The sequence below is a fragment of the Falco biarmicus genome, chromosome 3 (assembly GCF_023638135.1).
Source record: "Falco biarmicus isolate bFalBia1 chromosome 3, bFalBia1.pri, whole genome shotgun sequence".
In the NCBI taxonomy this organism is placed as follows: domain Eukaryota; kingdom Metazoa; phylum Chordata; class Aves; order Falconiformes; family Falconidae; genus Falco; species Falco biarmicus.
The window spans coordinates 49,771,669-49,790,008 of record NC_079290.1 but is presented as its reverse complement, the minus strand read 5'-3'; the positions used below and the strand labels follow the sequence as shown (position 1 = coordinate 49,790,008).

Below are 18,340 nucleotides of genomic sequence, written 5' to 3'. Positions count from 1 at the left end.
CAGAGACTCTAGGTTTTAATTAGCCTTTATGCCAACATCATAAATGTCTCCATTTTAGCAGTGTGTGTTTCTAGACACATTTGTATAAGCCCCATGGATATTACTGAAGCAGATCCAACTGAAAAAATGTTACTTTAGTGGTTTTTTTCATCTTTAGACTTCTTCCCTTCTATAGTACCTCACATGCTACTTCCATTACAGATCTGTTTTCCTTGGAGAATGAGTTGAATGGCAAAAGGGCAGGCTAACGGGCTTTGAAGTGATTATATTCTCAAAGATTGATAGAATGATAGCTCAGGAAACCTAATGAAAAAAATAAGAAAAGAAACCTGCTCTTTTCTACTGCAGTGTGTTCCCTCTCCTGCACTTACTGTTCTTCCATGCTAGAGAGTGAGTTCATGTCATGCTTTGCAGGAAAATTGAGAAGATCGAATTATACTGTGTTTCTACTTCAGAAGAGACAATCACTTGTCATTGGGCAAAGATAAATCCAGGAAGATAGTAATGCCTCTTTGCAGGACAATACCATCATTCAGTGTCTCTTGAGTGGGTTTAGTTCCATGTTCTCAGCTAAACTGGATTGTTCAGTCTACGCATTTGCTAGAAGTAAATATCGTAGACTGTTCCCAGATGGTGGAATCCCATCTTCTGTTCTCTTAATTTATTTTAGAATGATCACTACCATGGATTTTGGGCCAAATGGACCATCTAGCACTCTCCCAAACAATTCCTGGTGTAGCTTGGGAGTTATCATGGGCAAATGAGCACTTTTAATGAGCCATTGCACATGACCACCCTGTTCTAGTGGATAAAGAGTTTCATGGTATGGATGTGGTCTGGTCCCTGCCAGATGGCTATAGTGTCAACAAACAGCCCCATACATGCTAAATTTGTTAGTATAGATATGGCTTCTATGACTAATACTTGAAGTAGAAGGACTTCCAAGTAATCTGTGCTAACAATACAAATTTGCCCAGGAGTAGTGCTTATAAATTAAGTTTCCAAAGAATATTACTTTGCATATTGATCAGGTGGTCGGGCATCCTGAGAAGCAGATTTATCATCTGCACGCAGGACTGAGTGTGTTGGTCTGGACTGCTGCAACACCTCCGTAGAGCCAGAAAGAACATGTGTCTTGGGTCATGTCTCCTTTGTCAAAATGAATTACTAAATGTTGTCTCAACACTTATTGATCAAAATGTATCTGCATTACATTGCTTGCTTAGATTGGAATGAGATGTTTCAACAACTTTTTCCATATTTAGACTTCTAATCATTAGAAACTAGGATGCAGCTTTCACCCAGGCATGCTGGTATTTTCTCCTGCTGTATGCTGGCAACTTCAGTCACTGTAGCCCGTGTCACAGGGACAGGACTAAATCTGTCTGAAAGCATTTTTTTCTCCTTCTTCCACTCCTTAATTCTGACTAAAATTCTGATTAACTTCACAAGATCAGTTTTGATTAGAGTGACTTACTACCTGAAGTTTGTCTTTTTAAATAGAATTGTAATTTTCCTCAGTTAGAGAGATTTCTCTAAGTTTCTCTTCATGACAGAAGTGCTGCAGCACAGAATATGAACTGCCTGATCCTACTGAATGCACATTAATATTTCAGTGTTTCAGTACAAGAGAATACTACCACTTCTGGTGACAGTAAAAACATTAAAACACTATATAAATATTAATGTCTACACCCAGCAGAGAACTTCACTGATTTAATTGTCAGGAAGTGCATACAGTACAAACATGTTGAATAAAACTCAGAACTCAGCTGCTACTATGGCCAATGTTTTCTTCACAGTGTCCTCCATGTATGGAGTGTGCTTTTTTCTTTAAAGACCATTCCAAAGGCTCTGACTCTTCTCATGAACAATACAGGAAGCTGGGATGCCCTTTTCAATTTTTACAGTTCACTCAGCCTCAAGCACCTAAAAGGCAAGAATCTTCTGCACCTTAATCAGAGATGTCAGAGATTATTATGTGATTTATAACAAGCAGATTCATTTTTATAATAGTCCTCTAGTAAACCCGTATTTTGTTGTTATTGTATTCTTTTGCTTCCCCACCCCCCACCGCTTACATTACAAGGAAGAGGAGGAGACTTGCCCTAAGCAAGGCAGTGTCACTTAATATGATTTGTATCTTCTAAATAACCAGAAAGACCATTAAAATTTGAAGCATAAAAGTAGATTTTAAAAAAACTCTCTTTTGACTCTGTGAGAAACTGTTTTGTTGACATAAATTTAGCAAAGAAGCACTGATCCCCCTAATTCAATATTTGCAATTTTAGATAGTAAAGTATAAAAAAACACCCAAATGCTTACAATCACATTCATACACTACCAAAACGATACGAGATTATTAAAAAAAGTTCTACTGATTTTTTTCAAAATACCATGTAAAAATACATATCTCATAAGTATAAAGGTCTTCACTCTCAAGAATTTTGGGTGGAAACAATAATTTTTGACATGCAAAGTAGGTAAAGCAGGCTAAGTGCAAAAATCACATTTTAATTATATTGGATTAAATTATTCATTGTGAAATAATGGCAAACAGTGCAGAGCTATGTTTGATGTAAAAGGAACATTATTGAGATGCAAATAAATTAAAGCCTGAGGGGGAAAATACATAAATTGGTAAGTATATGAAGTAATTTATTAAAAATTCAATAGATCTGTTGATTGTGAGGTGGAAATACCTTAATAGAGCTAAAATATAAGGCACAGAAGAACTCTTTAACCCTAAAAAGAAATAGGTAAAAAGAGAGAGAGTAGAATTCAAAGTCAGGGAAGTTCAAATTGGGAAGAAGTTATTAACTGTAAACGTTCTGATGATTAATGAGTGGAAAGTAAGAGAAGTCACCAGCTTTCAAATCACTGTGGTTTTATTACCAATTTTATTCAAACTGATTCCAGTGGGACAGTGACACTAGCATGTGAATGAAAATCTGTGTTCCATATTAAGCAGTTAGACAAGATAATCTAATGATGCTACTTCTGACATTAAAATGTATCTATGAGTCATTTTCAACAGAATTGGTGGTAGAATTTGGTATGAATAAATATTTCTGATTTATTCTGGAAGAATCTTGTTTCACCCTGTGCTCTATTTTGAGGGGTAAAGCCCCATTAACAGCCAAATAATCCCAGTGTCAGAACTGGTCAGATCTTCAGTACTCCAGAGAAGCAGGTGCTTATATCATTAGCTTCAGAAAGGGGCAGATGGCCTTGTCCTGTTCAGTACTTGAAAGATGGTTGAACTGTGTGTCTTTTAGGTACCTCATATATTTATGCTATCCAGTTTTAATGTGTGTGGTTTGAGTGTGTGCGCATGTGTAGGTGTATATGACTTACAAGATTTAAATATCTTTGATAAACTGGTAAAAAACTCAAATATTTAATCAATTTTTCCATATGAGGGGTAGAAAGAAGTTTGTTGTATTTTTCAGGTAAATTATGAGGAATAGAAAAGATTGCACTTCTCTGCAAGCATGTTCGCCTTGTTTACTTGAGTTACTAATGTTCTTCAGCTTCATCCAAGCATCTCCTTTTAATTGCTAGAAAATGCTTTCTGTAGTTCAGACACCTGCCTTCTATCTTCAATGTGTCACGCAAAAATATCTTGAGATGTACAATAAAAAGCTCACTTTATTCAGCATAAAACAGGAAACATATTCAGGTGTCAGATCAGCTCTGAAATGAAATGTGAGGGTAATTGTAAAGGCAATCTATGCTGGCAATATGTCAGGATGGTGAATCACTGATGTTTATCACTGGTATCATTTACGTCATTGCAGCTGTACTTGCCTTACTATATTAATCAGGACCAACTTGGTGTGTCAAAAGACTTGTGTTTCCTCCCTTATTTAGCTGTTAGTATGTGTAAAATCCTCAAATGCAGTTATGTTAGTTTTCCCACTTAAATTTCATGTAATTTTATTCTCCATTTCCAATAAGCCAACGATGGGAAAAGGATGATATAAAATACATGCTAAACTACTGAAAATGTTTATATATTCAGATTAATTTTAAAATTAATGCCGATAGACACAGAAACATATAAATTGATGGTAAAGAACATGTTTTGAGGTCTGTTATTAATGTAGTTTGCTCAATGGCTGAGATTTGCATCCTGATATGATTCCACTAAAGTACTTCACACACAAAATTGCTTAGGAGGCATAAGTAATGAATCCTTTTTATGAATATTAATGCTGCATCCAGAGAAAAATAGATTTTCAGTCAGGGTTTAACCAGGTACCAGTTCTTAGAAAAAGTGCTAAACTGTTGAGCTTTTCAGTTCTAAACAGTTGAAGTAATTTTCAGCCTTTGGTTTGCCCCTTGTTTTAAATTTAAGAGTATTTGATGTCTCTGAAGAAAAGGGGACCTGTTCCCACCCTAACTAGAATTACAATTGTCTTACAAGAAAAATAGTAAAAGTCATAAATGATCTCAGTGTCCACTGGCATTCAGACCATCATTAAGTTGGCTTCAGTTACACAATAAAGACAAATTCTCACTCCTGATGAGTCCATTGAATTTCCATCACTCAGTCCTTGTAAGCATAAGCTGGTGTGTAGCTGTGTCGGCCTTGCATAGAGGTATGCAGTAGGTGACCACACCTCTGGCCTGATTATCCTGGTCTTCTGTGATTCTATATGTGATGTCAGTTCATTTCTCTTCAACATGTACACAGCGATACAGTCACCAATCTGTGGTGTTAATTTGGATAAATTTAATGGGCCTTGGTTGTTAAAGGTGTTGATGTTCCTGTAACTGTACACATAAGACTTTTTTGAAAGCAAAGAGATGGTGTTATTAGATGCACAACAGCTGCCTCTATATAAAGTCTTGTTAAGTGTTTATTTGAATTGGAAAAGGAAGGACAAAAAATACTTGAAATGTGAAGTTATTAAGTAAGGCTTTTTCTGTTTTGCTTTAACTTTAGAGAAGTTGTTTGGTTTTGTTTTTTTTTTAAAGGGAAAAAAAACCTACCTTTTTGACATACTTAATACAATGTTAGGACAGTATACACTGTCACCTTTTGGGGAAAGAACAATTCAGTTGTGTTGGGCTGGGGTTGCCGAACTCAGAGGCTGATCCTGCTTCCTGGAAGAAATGGTAAACACACAGAGGAAAAGAAAGAGATACAGAAAATATACATTTGAATGACTACTGCAATGTCTCTATTGGTTAAAGGCATCAGCTTTTCCTTCTAAGAAATTGCTCTGCTGCCTGTCTAGTTATGAGACAGACAATGGTGTTGCAACCTCCTTGAAAGACAAAGACAAATTAAATTTTTAACATAAGGCAAAAGGAATGATGAAAAAGATCAGAAATAAGGTGTGAAATATAAATGTGGATATTGAATGAGGATACTCAGGAAAGACAAGTATATGTCTGACATCCCAGATATTCAAAATTTATCCAAAGTTTGAGAAGATTACCTTTCATTGACTTAATCAAATTAGGGCATTTCTCAAGACTGGAGTGATGCATTATTTCAGTAATTTATCCACTAATATGTTCTTATACATCAATTTTGGTAGATTTTTTGTGTAGCATTTTTATCTTATTTTCTGGTCACATGCATTAATTATTTGAGGGTTTTTTCCTGTCTTTCTGACTATAGCAATAATTAAATTTAGCATAAGATGTTGCAGTTTTATTGAATAAAGAATTTAGGACTATAGGTTTTCATGTAACAGTGATCACACTGTATTTTTTCACTGGATCTGTGTCCCGTTCCTCATATGAAATAGTTTGTTTCTGTCCTAGGGACAACTATTGAAAATTTACTTTGGTGCATTCTCTTCACAGTGGAGGTCTACATACTACTCTCAAAAGCCAGAGCCAACACTGAAACCAGAAATATTAATTTCCTAACAATTTTTTTTATCTTCTTTTATGTTAGGATCTTCTTTTCCATAGGTACTTCTGAATTTTCTTCAGAACTCTGTAGCAAGTGCATGTAAAATACAATTTTTTACACATTTGCTGATAGAAATTTGCTAACTTGTTGATATCCAATACAAATGCTTTCACTGTGCTATGCTAACCTATTCTCAGCCAGCCATAATGTATTGTCAAGGTATTTAGGTAAGGATTTCTTTGGAAAAAGGGGAAAAAAAAGGGGGTGAAGGAAGAGTACATAATGCTTTTATTATAATGAATAATCAGTTTGGTGGGTAATATTACAGCCTTTTATTTAATCAGATTTAATTCTTATTCTTCCAATATTTGTGTCCTTCATGAGGAAGACCTTCAAAAGACATTTTCCTACCTTTAAAATAAATGCATCTAAAGTTGAAAAAAAACCTCACAAAATACCAATAACAACCAATAAAAATTTCACCATGTGAGAACTGTAAGGCTTTTCTTCCACATAATTTCTCTGTCCACTTCTGTTTTAGGGTCAGGTGCTTTTTTATTTTCTTGAAGAGGTACATAGCGTCTTGAAGGAGAAGTAGTGTATCCTGTTCTCATTTTCCATGGCTAATAGCAAAACAACCCCTAACAGCTGGGAAAAGTAGGGAACATTCTTCTCTTCCTATACATCATGTGGATGGAGCATGTTCAGAATGAAATCTTCAAAATGGTATCAGCCAAATTTTGCGCAGAACTGAATTTTTCAGTGAATCTCCTTTTTTCTTTTTTTTTTTTTCCTTCCAAGGGCAGCAAAAGTTTCTTCCCATTCCTGAAGCAGCTGATGCCATTCCAAAAAACAGAGGCCCCAGAGCAGCCCCAAAAGTAGTTTCAGGGGGTGGTTCTGCTTCTTTGTTTGTTTCTTTATTTTTAACATGGACAAACCGATTTCATTCTTTTTTCTAATTTATTTCACAGAACTGATTCAGCTGTTTTAATATGAAAAGAAGAAATATCCTCAAGCAGGCAACTAACATGGAAAAAAAACCCCAGCTACAATTATTTAAATTTAAGAAAGTTGTAAACAAGGGCTCAGAATGAAAAGATAGGATGACTCTTTAGCATTGCTATCTATTATCATTATGTTTACTTATCTGGGATCTGTTCTTAAATTTCTTTCTAATATGTTCTTAATTTCCAGCAGATTATGCTTCAAATTTTGGAGAGGTACAAAACCTTAATAACTCTCCAAAGCAATGATCAGCACATTTTTAAATCTCTATTTGTAATTACATTAGTCTCTGATTTCTTTTTAGCAGAAAATAATCACCAGTGCTTCTCTGGAAAGTATTAGAATAATTTCTTTCCCCAATAGATTAGACTGTTTTATGAAAATTTTGAAATTTTTCCTCATATGACATTAAAACAAACACATTTCTGTGTAGCAGTCATTAAGAAACAGGTACAGTTACGGCACTGGCTCAGGGGAAACCTGTGTTCAAACTCTTGCTCTGATTCAGATGAGGGTCTTTGAGACTGCATCATCTTTTAATCAGACAGAACAGGAAATTAATTTTCCTATTCAGTCAGAATAGGAAAGTAATTTAAGCTAAACTGCTGTATGTAATAGGTTACAAGGAATAAACATTTCTGTTTCTCTCAAGCAGTCAGATAGATCTTTCTTTTGGAAATTTGAAACTGAAATTTATCCTGTAATAATAATTATTTTGTCCCTTGAGAAAACATTTTCATAAAATGTGGGCATTGAAAAATATTATATCCGGTTTTAGTTTAGCTGGCATTCTGAGTGTATTTACATGCATATATATATATATATATATACACACACACACTCAATTTCAACATTTCTCATATGATTTTTAACATTAAAATCAGAAGGGTCCAAATAAGATGAGTTATGTACAAACATGTCCATGCCTCCATGGGTCTTTCTTTCTTTATTACTTCATTAATGAGGATTTGTTGGAGAAGCAGCATCTTTTTTTCATTCTGGAGTGAATCTATTCCCTGCTGCCTATAAATGCTATTAGAACCATCTCCATAGCAACTAATGGTGATGCTCAAGAAAAGTGTTCCCAAATTTTCAGATTAAGTAGATCATTAGAATCCCTGAGAAAGAAGGATGTATATTTATGTGGATGGAGCTGATAAGTGAAGGGAGGCACAAACAGTAAAATAATCAGGGCACTGATGACAGCAAGTGTAAAGGCATGATGTGATTAATTTTAGTCACCTTGAAGTTATTGCACTCTTAAATTGATGGGAAAATGCTTTTATCTTCAGCTGATTGAGGTGCTAGGTTGGAATCTTGGTTATGATAGGACAGATTTCTTTTTGCGGGAATGTCTAAACTAGTCAACAAAGAAAACAGGTTGTGTTTGTTTCCTTATCTGTGTATTATTAAGAATTATTGTAATTAATATCACAAACATGACTAATTACCTAATTTTAACAGCTCAAATAAGGTCATCTCAAAAGCCAAGATCTATTTTGTCTGTTTAGGTATACAACTCTGATTAGGATGGTTTTGAACATTTGACATGAATTGTTTTTCCTTTCAAAACCAGCATTTGAGGTTCTGTCACCAAATTGCTCTGTGTATTACATATAACTTAACAGGTAAACCAGACTTCCAGACAGTTCTTGAGCACTTCCTGGGTAAAAATCATGCTGTGACCATGAAACCGGTAGACCTAGCTTTGTTTTCTATTGCACAGACTGTTGTAGAATAGAACAACCCAACTTTCACTGATATGGTAAATGTTGAAGGTCTCTTGCATCTTAGTGGATTTAAATAATAGCCATTATATGGGTAATGTATTCATCATACATAAAATGAAAAGGCACAAGTAATTGAAAAGGAGCAGTGCTGCTTCTGGAGAGCGCAGTCTTTCAGAAGAGAAAAGATTACCTTTGCAGAAGAGAAGGCATGTCACTACTTAGTGATAAAGAAGCATTCTGCCTTAACTTGAAAGGACCTGCCTAATGAGCCATACTTGGTTCCCTTAGATAAATTTATTGCTCTCACTTAACATGGACATCATTATTAATTAGGCAAGCAGGAGTCATACCATGCTGTCAGCAGAGATGCTGGATTACCCTGAAGCTGGGTGTAAGCCAAGGACTTTCCTCACAGCCCATCCTTCAGCAATCCTTCCAGTACGGAAGTAGCATACTGCTACAAGTTTTGTGACTGTTACTCTTCAGAAAATCTGTATTAATTCTCACTGAAAACATCAGGGGCAAATGGTACAGCTAATCATAAACAGTATGAAAGACTTCTTAAAAAATCAACATGAAATTGGCTCATGTCCATCGTTGACTAGTGAGCGATTATAAAAATACAGTGTCATAGCCAATTCTTAAATGGGTGGAATGACATTTTATATTTTAGCTGAAATAACCATTTTGTAAAAGATAATTAATGAAGATTTCTGCTTACTCCACACGTGTTCTTGAGACTCCTAACAAATTTATCTTAAATTTGTGGAGAGTTTTGAACAATTCTCAGTTGGATTCCTAAGAAAAAAAATTTGCTTCAATTTCCTACCTTTACAGGGACATTTGGATTTTAGCTTTGCCTGCATATTGTTTCCTGCAGTTATCCACTGTACAAATGGAAATGGTTATATCTATAAATTTGGAATAGAGATTTCACTTTTTAAATGTCTGAAAACAAATGAAAAACTAAAAGAAGATCTTGCAATGAAAAGAAACAGAAGAAGTACTAAAGGGAGCCTTGCAGCAATGTATTTCTACAAATAGAATGAAATACCACTAAGAAGGAAAGGGCTAACTATATGTATGTCAGAAATTTTTTAAAACTAAAGTACAACATTTACATATATTTGACTTGAATTTTCTTACCATGGACTTAACCACAGACATTGATATCAAAATCATAAGTACATACAATAGAACTAGTAAAAAAAAAAAATATTTTTGTGTGGAAAATTATTATTTCTGTGGAAATGTTGAATTTTGTTTTCATTCCAAGTAAGAATTTCACAAAATGTAAAAATGTAAATTCCAATAATAAATGAGTACATCATGTGTGTTGTTTTTCACAATACGAGGTAGTAGTTGAAATATTCTAAAGTTTGTGTATGTAAACCATAAGGGGAAATGCTACCTAGTATTGATAAGATCTTTTTTAAATCAAAATGTTCTCATTTTCATATATAAATAGCAAAAACACGGATTAATATTGTAGATCCCATTTAGCTCTTCTTTCTCTTTTCATTGTCTAGGTTTGATACAATGCTTAGTAAAATCCAGTACAATTATTGCTAGCAATGTTGATAATAAAATACACAAGCTTTTTTTTTAATCACTTGACTTCTGAGATTTTTGTGTTTTTAAAACACATTTTAATGGAGATCCATTTCAGTAAATCGTTTAACATTTCATTTTTCAATTTCTACATAAGAGCTCATCCCTTTTTCATAGCCAACATATTCTTCTCAATTGAAAAAAAAGCCTGTAAGAATGGGAGAGTCTAACAATGCAATTAAACCTTAACTGTGCCTGGGTAAACAGAGATATGCAGTCTGGAACCAAGCCCTACCACTAAACTTCCTCCTATTTGAAAACAGGGGCTATTACTTCAACTGCTTTAATGGTAGTGATTCCTGTGATCCCACATAGTGCCACAGTCTTGTTTCAAATGAGGTTTAAGAGTTTGGATTAGTAATAATTAGTTGTTCTCTACTGACTGTTGTCAAGACTAGCTGAAGATGAGTTCGAAGTAGTTTTAGTTTCTTCTGTGGTTGTAGCTATGAAGAACTAAAACCTTCCCTGGGAAAGAGATGTACCTTACACACGAGTTTTGTCAGACTCCTCACTGAGTAAGTCCATTTCATTATGGACCAACAGACCCATTCAATCAGGTGTAGCTCCAGGACTATAATGATTTTAAGACCCTGCTTAAGACCTGTTAGAGAAGTGCTGTTATACTAAACAAAGTAGCTTTTCTACCCAGGAGAAGTGAGGGCTGGCAAGTGCTTTTACTCATCCAGTTCCTGTTGATGAAGTTTGTGTAGTCAGGTGCTAGATAGTATGTTTTATGTGTTGCTACACATATCCACAAGATTATAAACATTCCTCACAGTGCTGCCGCTCAGTGCACTTTGAGGCTGTTTGTGCAGTAGAGCATAGGTGCCATTAGCAACATTATGACATCTTTTGAATGCTGGTCAAAATGTACTGTGAGCAGCATTGACATTTTAGTTTTAGCAGAAAGGCCTGAGTGGAAAGGAAAAAAAAAAAAAGAGACAAAAGTATTTGTCATAGCAAGTAGGCTATTGTTTAGCTACATCTAACTAGTTCAACTACGCATCCCTCTGAACACTTGGGGAAAAAGTCTGTGAGAACGCTTAATTTTTTTTGGAAATGCAGGTTTCAAGATCTAACAGCCTGTGTTCATTCTGATTTTTTCATCAGTGAGTTAGTGCTGTTGAGCTACTAAGCTTAGGGCTTGGTGGAAGTAAGAAAAGAGATTGTTCCACGGTGGGTGGTCATTTTGAAATCTGAGCAACTCGTACTTGTCATGGTGATTGCAAAGAGGGGGTATATTGCCTCCCTAGCTGATTCTTCCAGAAACTGTAAAGCAGTTCTGAACCAGGAGCAATTCACGAACATATGCTGTACTGGCTTTCTTGAGCAGGTCTGTCACATGTCTAGTGAATGAAAAGAAAGACGAAAATAGTGTTTATTCTACCATTGCCTTCTAATAGTTTCATACAGATAAAATATATTTCAGTTTTATATGTTTCCATTCTCAGTCAGTTTAAGTTCCTGCTTCTCTGCTCCAGAAAGATGATTGAGCAGTGTAAAGTGCTATTCCAGCTTGTAACAGCTGATTATAGTTGCCTTGCTCTATTCAAATTGTGTATAACCACAAAGCAATGCTGTCTTGTGAGTCTCCTTTGCTGATCTCAGCTGTGCCCTCTGCTATGGGGTAGTATTGTAGAAATTGCACCCAGTCTACATATACCCAAATTACCAGATGTATTTGCAAGGACAGCTGGTGAGCTTGTGGCTTGAGAGAGGTGCTTTGGCATAGTAGGGGAAAATTTAATTAAAACTGTTTCTGCAAGTATATTTTTCACAAATTTCTGACACGTTGCGTGCCAGAATTGTAGCATAAAGCCTCCTGTATTAAAACAAAACAAAACAAAACCAAAAGCAAACATTTAAGACCATTTTAGTGATGGATTTCCTGGTTAACTTGCTTATTTGAGTTTGTGCCAATTACAAATGCTATCAATCATTAAACATTACATATTTATAACCTGGTATCCATTGTGTGGTGTGGTGTTGAATGTAAAGCCAAAAGTAACTTCCCCTTCCAGGCCCAAAGCCAGCAACCTATCCACTGGCAGCCACCATACTCTCTAGTGGCAGTGTGCAGCTATAGACAAATATTATGCTGGATTTTTTAAGACACCAGAAATAGGAACTTGTTTTTTCCAGCCTCTATAGGGAAAATAGGACAGATGGACTCTTTATACTGTTTAAATAAAAGTCTTGCTTCATTTGGCCAGCCTTCTAGGGTAGGGGTGGGTGAGTCAAGTAGGTCAGAGAAGGTGTTATTTCTGTTCCTGTCTTGTGAACAGAAAGTGAATAGCTTTTATAGAATTTATCTAAAAATATAAGCATATAGCTGGAAACATTTCTGAAAAGTGAATTGCTAAAATACTGGAATTTATGCCAGATATGCTGTGTTGTTCTGTAGCATTCTGAATATAGGCATCCTGTTTAAAATTTATAGAAATGTCAATGTTTAGACCAAACCCCTAATTTTCAGTTCCTCAGATCTCAGTACTTACTACAGTGTTGTATCATTTAAAATGCCATTTAAAAATGCTAGGAGGTCTGAGACACAGATATTTTCAATTAAAAATATGAATTGATGTATGCCAGATTATATAACTTCAGGTTTTCATCAGGATAGTGATCTACTGGACCGTCGGAAACATGGCTTCAGTGTCCAGTCTGAATCTGGAGAAGATCTTTACTTTTCTGTGGAACTAGAGTCTGACCTAACACTATGGGAAAAAGCCTTCCAAACAGCAACTTTTTTAGAAGTTGAACGGATACAGGTGAGAACAACTGTCTTGATTGTTACCTTTTGGTATATTAACAAATTAGGCCTATATGCAATAATGATACAATTCAAGAAATACTCTAACTTCCTGCAGCTCTCAAATTATTAATATTTTATGTGTATAATTGCATGAAAACTTTTTTAGTGTTCCTGTACAGCTTGAAATCTAACATTCAGAAGAGATCACCTCAAATGCTAACTATCTATGTTGTACTCAGGTGATTATGAATTGAGTTATTGTGACTATAGGTGATACATATTTGTTAACTGAAGTTCATGGACAAAAAAGGAAAAACAATCTATAAATCAGGGGTAAAACCAGCTGTTTAGATATCCTTACATACTCTTTTTACATGCTACTTTATTTGTTACTGGATAACATAAGAGAACTTTGCAGGAATGGCCTTTGTAATAATCAGGAATGAGAGCACATTGAATTAGAGTACTTCCTGGATGCGAGCAAGAACAAATTGTAACTGAAATACATGATTCTTTTTTCACACTTTACTTGTTTCTTGTGTATGTGCTCAATTGTCGGGTAACAGAGCAGAGATGGATGACATTCAGGTACAGATTACTAGTGAATTATTACAGCAAAACTACATACCACAATGTTTAAAGACAGCTCTGTTTTTCTCACATGACCAAAAAGTCATCTTTTTTCGATTTAAAATAAGAGGGAAAAAACACCCACCACAATTATAAATTACCCAATTAAACTATAATTCACCTAGTTGATGTTCTAATCATAAAAAATACATGTGGTTGGAACAGCTTTAGTTGATATTGCCATGAGTTATTCTGTATATACCCCTACAAAAGTTGTATTACCATATCAGCCTGTGCAGGTATTGGCTAATGCTGACTTACCCTGCACTCATTTTCTGCATCCTTCTGCAAATGCAAGTACTGACAGGTGGTGTTTTGTTTGTTTGGTTTTGTTTGGTTTTTGTTTATTTAGAGGAACGGTTAGTTAGTAAAATATTAGACTTCTGCCCTATGAACCAACACATGCAGATGGACTGAACTTGTATATACTAATGATGATCCCTGTTGCAAAAACTACACTGCTGTCGGTTTTAATGCATATTACCTTTGTTGGAGCAGGAGTTGAAGAAGGTTCAACTTTTATCTTTAAGTTCATGCACTCTGCTACCTTTTATAGGAACTATTCATACCTTTTGAACTCTGATTATGCTGAAAAATGTAAATGTAGTTTTTCTATATAAAAATTGCAACATGTCCTCTGCTTCTAGATATTTGAGATTCTTTGTCCTTCTCATATAACTGACCGCAACATTGTAGAAGCACTGCTGTGCCATCAGCAAAAGAATATACAGCAATTTTCTTGAACAACTTTTATCCCAGAAGCCACTTCATATTTCTTCTACTCTAATGTTGGTTCATGCTGTAGCATTCCTACTTTAGATTTGTCTTTTGGATTTTAGAAGTACATTTATTCAAAATTGCTCCCATGTTTCCCAAAAAGAATTTCCCTCATAATCTTAACTTCAAATTAATCTTAACCTTTTCACCTCTTTTCACTCTGCTGATGTTCAGAGTAGCAATTATGAACTTGAAGTCATGATTTCCTGAGATTGGTTATAGGAAATTTGTGAAGGTGGACTAATAAGCTTCTCATTATTATTATTATTATTGTTGTGTAACTCACACTTACAATTTCACCTTTTTTCCTTTATTTTCTTGCCTCGTTTTCTGTCTCTCAGTTTGGAAAAAAAATTACTAATTTTTAATAGAACTGGTCTTGGCCTCCTCATTTTTCTTTCATCAATTGTTACTGCTTTCATCCACCAATTTGCAGACTCAGACAAATCTGGTTTGACTAAGTAATGGTATAATTTGTCTCCAACAAGTTCTTTCATTGCTCTGTGAGGAAGAAGGTTGACAAGTTCAAAATTAAGGTATCGACTGTACATTTTATATAAAATTGTGGTTTATGTAATCAAATTCATATGAAAGTTCATATTCCATGTGAATGATAATCCAGGTGTGTGCAGGTTTGTCTTACTATGAAACCATGTAATTCTGAAAATATAACTGCAGTTTAAAACCGCCATTTACAATTCTTCAAATGTGTTGTGTGCTATTCCATAATCAAACAAATAATAACAGAGTTACTCAGTTACAAGTATAAATTGACATTAATCTCAACAAGAGGATACTCAGGGCCCTATTATGATGTTATTCTAAAGAATACATCTGAATAAAAACATATTTTAAATGCCTTACTATAAATATGTACTATATTCTGTTTAAGCCTAAGTCAGAGCTTCTGTTAGAGGTATATCTAAACCAAAAATTAGGCATTTTTTTTTTTTTGAAAGAAAAATATAAGAAGAGAGATAGCCAAGTTGATACCAGTTTAGAAAAAAACTTTAGTTGAAATGGAGAAACTTTTTCTGTACTGTCTGTCTCACAGCATTGTTACGAAGAATCTGAGACTACTATAGGTTGTATAATGATTTGCAATGATTGTCAGGTTCTCTTTGTTTTCTTGTTACTTTATGCTAAAAATATTCACAATTTCCATCATGAATATTTTTCTTGCTGTAGGTCTTGTTTGTATTGCAGTTGTTTGTTCCCTAATATAAGGATTATTGTGTGAACTGCTTTGTGTTACAGTACTTTAACATTTGTCCCCATCGAAGTTGAATCTGAGTTCAAACGTCTGAATTAAATCTTGAACTTATAGTATGGTTTCTCTTAGCTTCAGAGGTAGCTTACTCTAGGTTTACAAGGTGTCTTTCTTTCCATAATTTAAACTGTGTATTGAGGGAACAGAATCTAAGGAACAACTTTGAGTTGTCTCCTTCTGCCCCTGCCTGACCTGCTGAATTATGCATAAACCAAATTTAAGATTCTGTATTCTGTAAGAGAACAAGAAGTGAGTGCTGACATTTCTTCTGCTTCTTTTGGGAGGGGGATGCTTCAGTTCTGCTAAGGTTTTAATGATGTCTGTGTGAGAAATCAGCAACCAAAGTCAAACATCCACAATATATATTATTAATAGTCACTTTTAATGATTTAAAGTGTTTGTTAAATGTATAAGAAATTGTAAATTATCAAGTCTCCTGGGAAGAGTATCTGCAATTTTGTTTTTTCCAAATGTCTGAATTAAAAGAAAAATTAAAGAAATTAAAGATGAGAAAAATCTTAATAGCATTTATGAGTGTCTGAAAGTTCACATTCCTACTCTGACTTATGACCAGAATCATGTGCAAGTGCATGCAACACATGCATAAAGCAAGGGACATTCTTCCCTAAAGAAACTAGAGATCCTTTTGTTATTCTCAAATTTTTGCTTCTCAGAATTGTTTGGACATCATGCAATACATGGTCCAAGGGCATAGACTGCTCTTATGTACAAGTAAAGAACAGGTAAAGAATCAGCTACTACTGGTGGTCTTCACGTTACAATGCAGTTCCTTCCTACCGATAATTACATTGAGCTGAACTAGATGCTATTTCTCCACAAACTGTGCACTGTCTTTTGTAGAAAGAGCCTTCAGCCCGGGAAGCAGGTTGCTCTTTCAGCACAGCATTGAATCAAGACTATGTCCTGTTTCTCATAAATCTTAACTTCTCAGTGAGCCTAATTAGCCCAGGCACAGTGCTGTGCTTAAGCAGAGGTAACTGTGCCAGCTCAGCATGGTGCTGCAATGCGCATTGTAGGTTGACCTCTGGTGCTGAGGTGGGAGGTCACGAGTTAGACAGCAATAAATATTTTAAATCTGATATACTGTCTCCTTGCCAAATTTTATTTCTCAGTAAAGGTTCTATGTCTTCTATGTCTGTTCTAAATATCTTGGAGGTCTACCAATAAAAATGTAGTTTATATCTTGTAAGAAGTTAGCACGATAATTCTACAGAACTGTACATTTTTTTGCTTTGCATGCAAAACCTGGACATTTTTGTATATGTGAATTCATTAAGTAGTAAGTCACCATGAAATATAATTTTTTACACTCTTTTCTTCTCTTAATGAGATCTTGCCAAAGGCAATATCCTCTCATTTTCTAACACTGATTTACGATCAAAGTTTACATATTCATAGCAGTTTTGTGCTGTAGCTGCTTAAAAAAAGCGCCACTTTTATTTGCTAAACTAAACACAAATACCATCTGACCGCAACACTGCAGAGCTGAATCATTGATTTTGTAATTAAAAATTTTTGGTGTTTATGCATTATTAGTTATAATGACCAACTGCACCTCTATACTGTAGGAATTCAGATTTTATACATGTAGTGAAGTACATAAAGTTCTTTCAGTGTTGGAACCTACAAGGACAGACCAGTCACTGTTTTCCACCTCAACAGCAGCAGCAGGAAACCTTTCATTTACTGACAGGCGGTTATAGCTTTTGGACACCTTTGGTGGATCAGACAGTAACATTATTTACTGTTACTCAGCAAGAACACAAAATCATCTTCTAATGTGCATGTCGTGGATTGTTTTAACTTCTGAGTTATAGATGGCCATGCTTTGTCTATAGACTGGCTTAAACACTGCTCTTGTGCCCTACTGATAACTAAGAAGTGTTCTTCAGCTTCAGTGATGGATATCACTGTGTTTGAAACCTGGATTTTAGAGCTCCAAAGTGTGTATACAAAGATTAACCAACAAGTGTTTGTTGGTAGTTAAGACCTGATTTGATCAATAAAACTATCAGTCAAATATTTCAGTTCCAGAAAATAAATCTATATTGAAGTGTAAGAACATAAAATTTAAAATAACCAAAGAATTTATATAGCTATGAACTTTTCCATGTTCCTTCACTACAATGTCTCTTTCAGCTCTTAGAAACTGTTAATAAGCCTTTCAGCTTCTTGTGTTCTGGGGAACACCATCTAGAACCCAAAGAGCCCACCTAAATAATATGTAAATGAAGGCATGTGATTTATCCGTGATAATCAAAATGCCAAAAGTAATAATACATACTTTTGTAACACTGATAATTTAATAAATTGCATTTTCCCCATGTTTACAATTTATATTTTGGTTCTTTGACATATTATAGATCATATAAGTCCATTCTCATTTCATATATTTAGTGGCTACAGCAACATTTGAAGAATACAACTGTATTTCTTTTAGTCCGGAGAGTAAAATTTCTGTAAAGTAAGAATGATTTCTTTAAGAAACTTAGATAAGATTTGGATTTTTTTTTTTTTACATATTTTGTGATGAAAAATACAAAATTTGTCAATTTGTACCTAAAGTCAGCCTTCAGGCACAACAATAGTTTTGATCCTGAGAATGACACTAAAAGATGTCTCACATCCTGCATTGAAGTGGGGTGTTACAGAAATAAATAGATGCA

General features: G+C 34.8%; 1 protein-coding gene across 5 annotated transcripts in view; it reads left to right on the top strand.

Annotated features, from left to right (window-relative positions):
• Positions 1–18,340, top strand: part of SNTG1 (syntrophin gamma 1) — a 358,591-nt gene that overhangs the window by 309,131 nt on the left and 31,120 nt on the right. For all 5 annotated transcript variants that reach the window (XM_056333066.1, XM_056333065.1, XM_056333069.1 and 2 more), the window contains one exon: positions 12,840–12,992. In XM_056333066.1, coding sequence (XP_056189041.1) covers positions 12,840–12,992 — 153 coding nt within the window. The remainder of the gene's footprint in view (positions 1–12,839; positions 12,993–18,340) is intronic.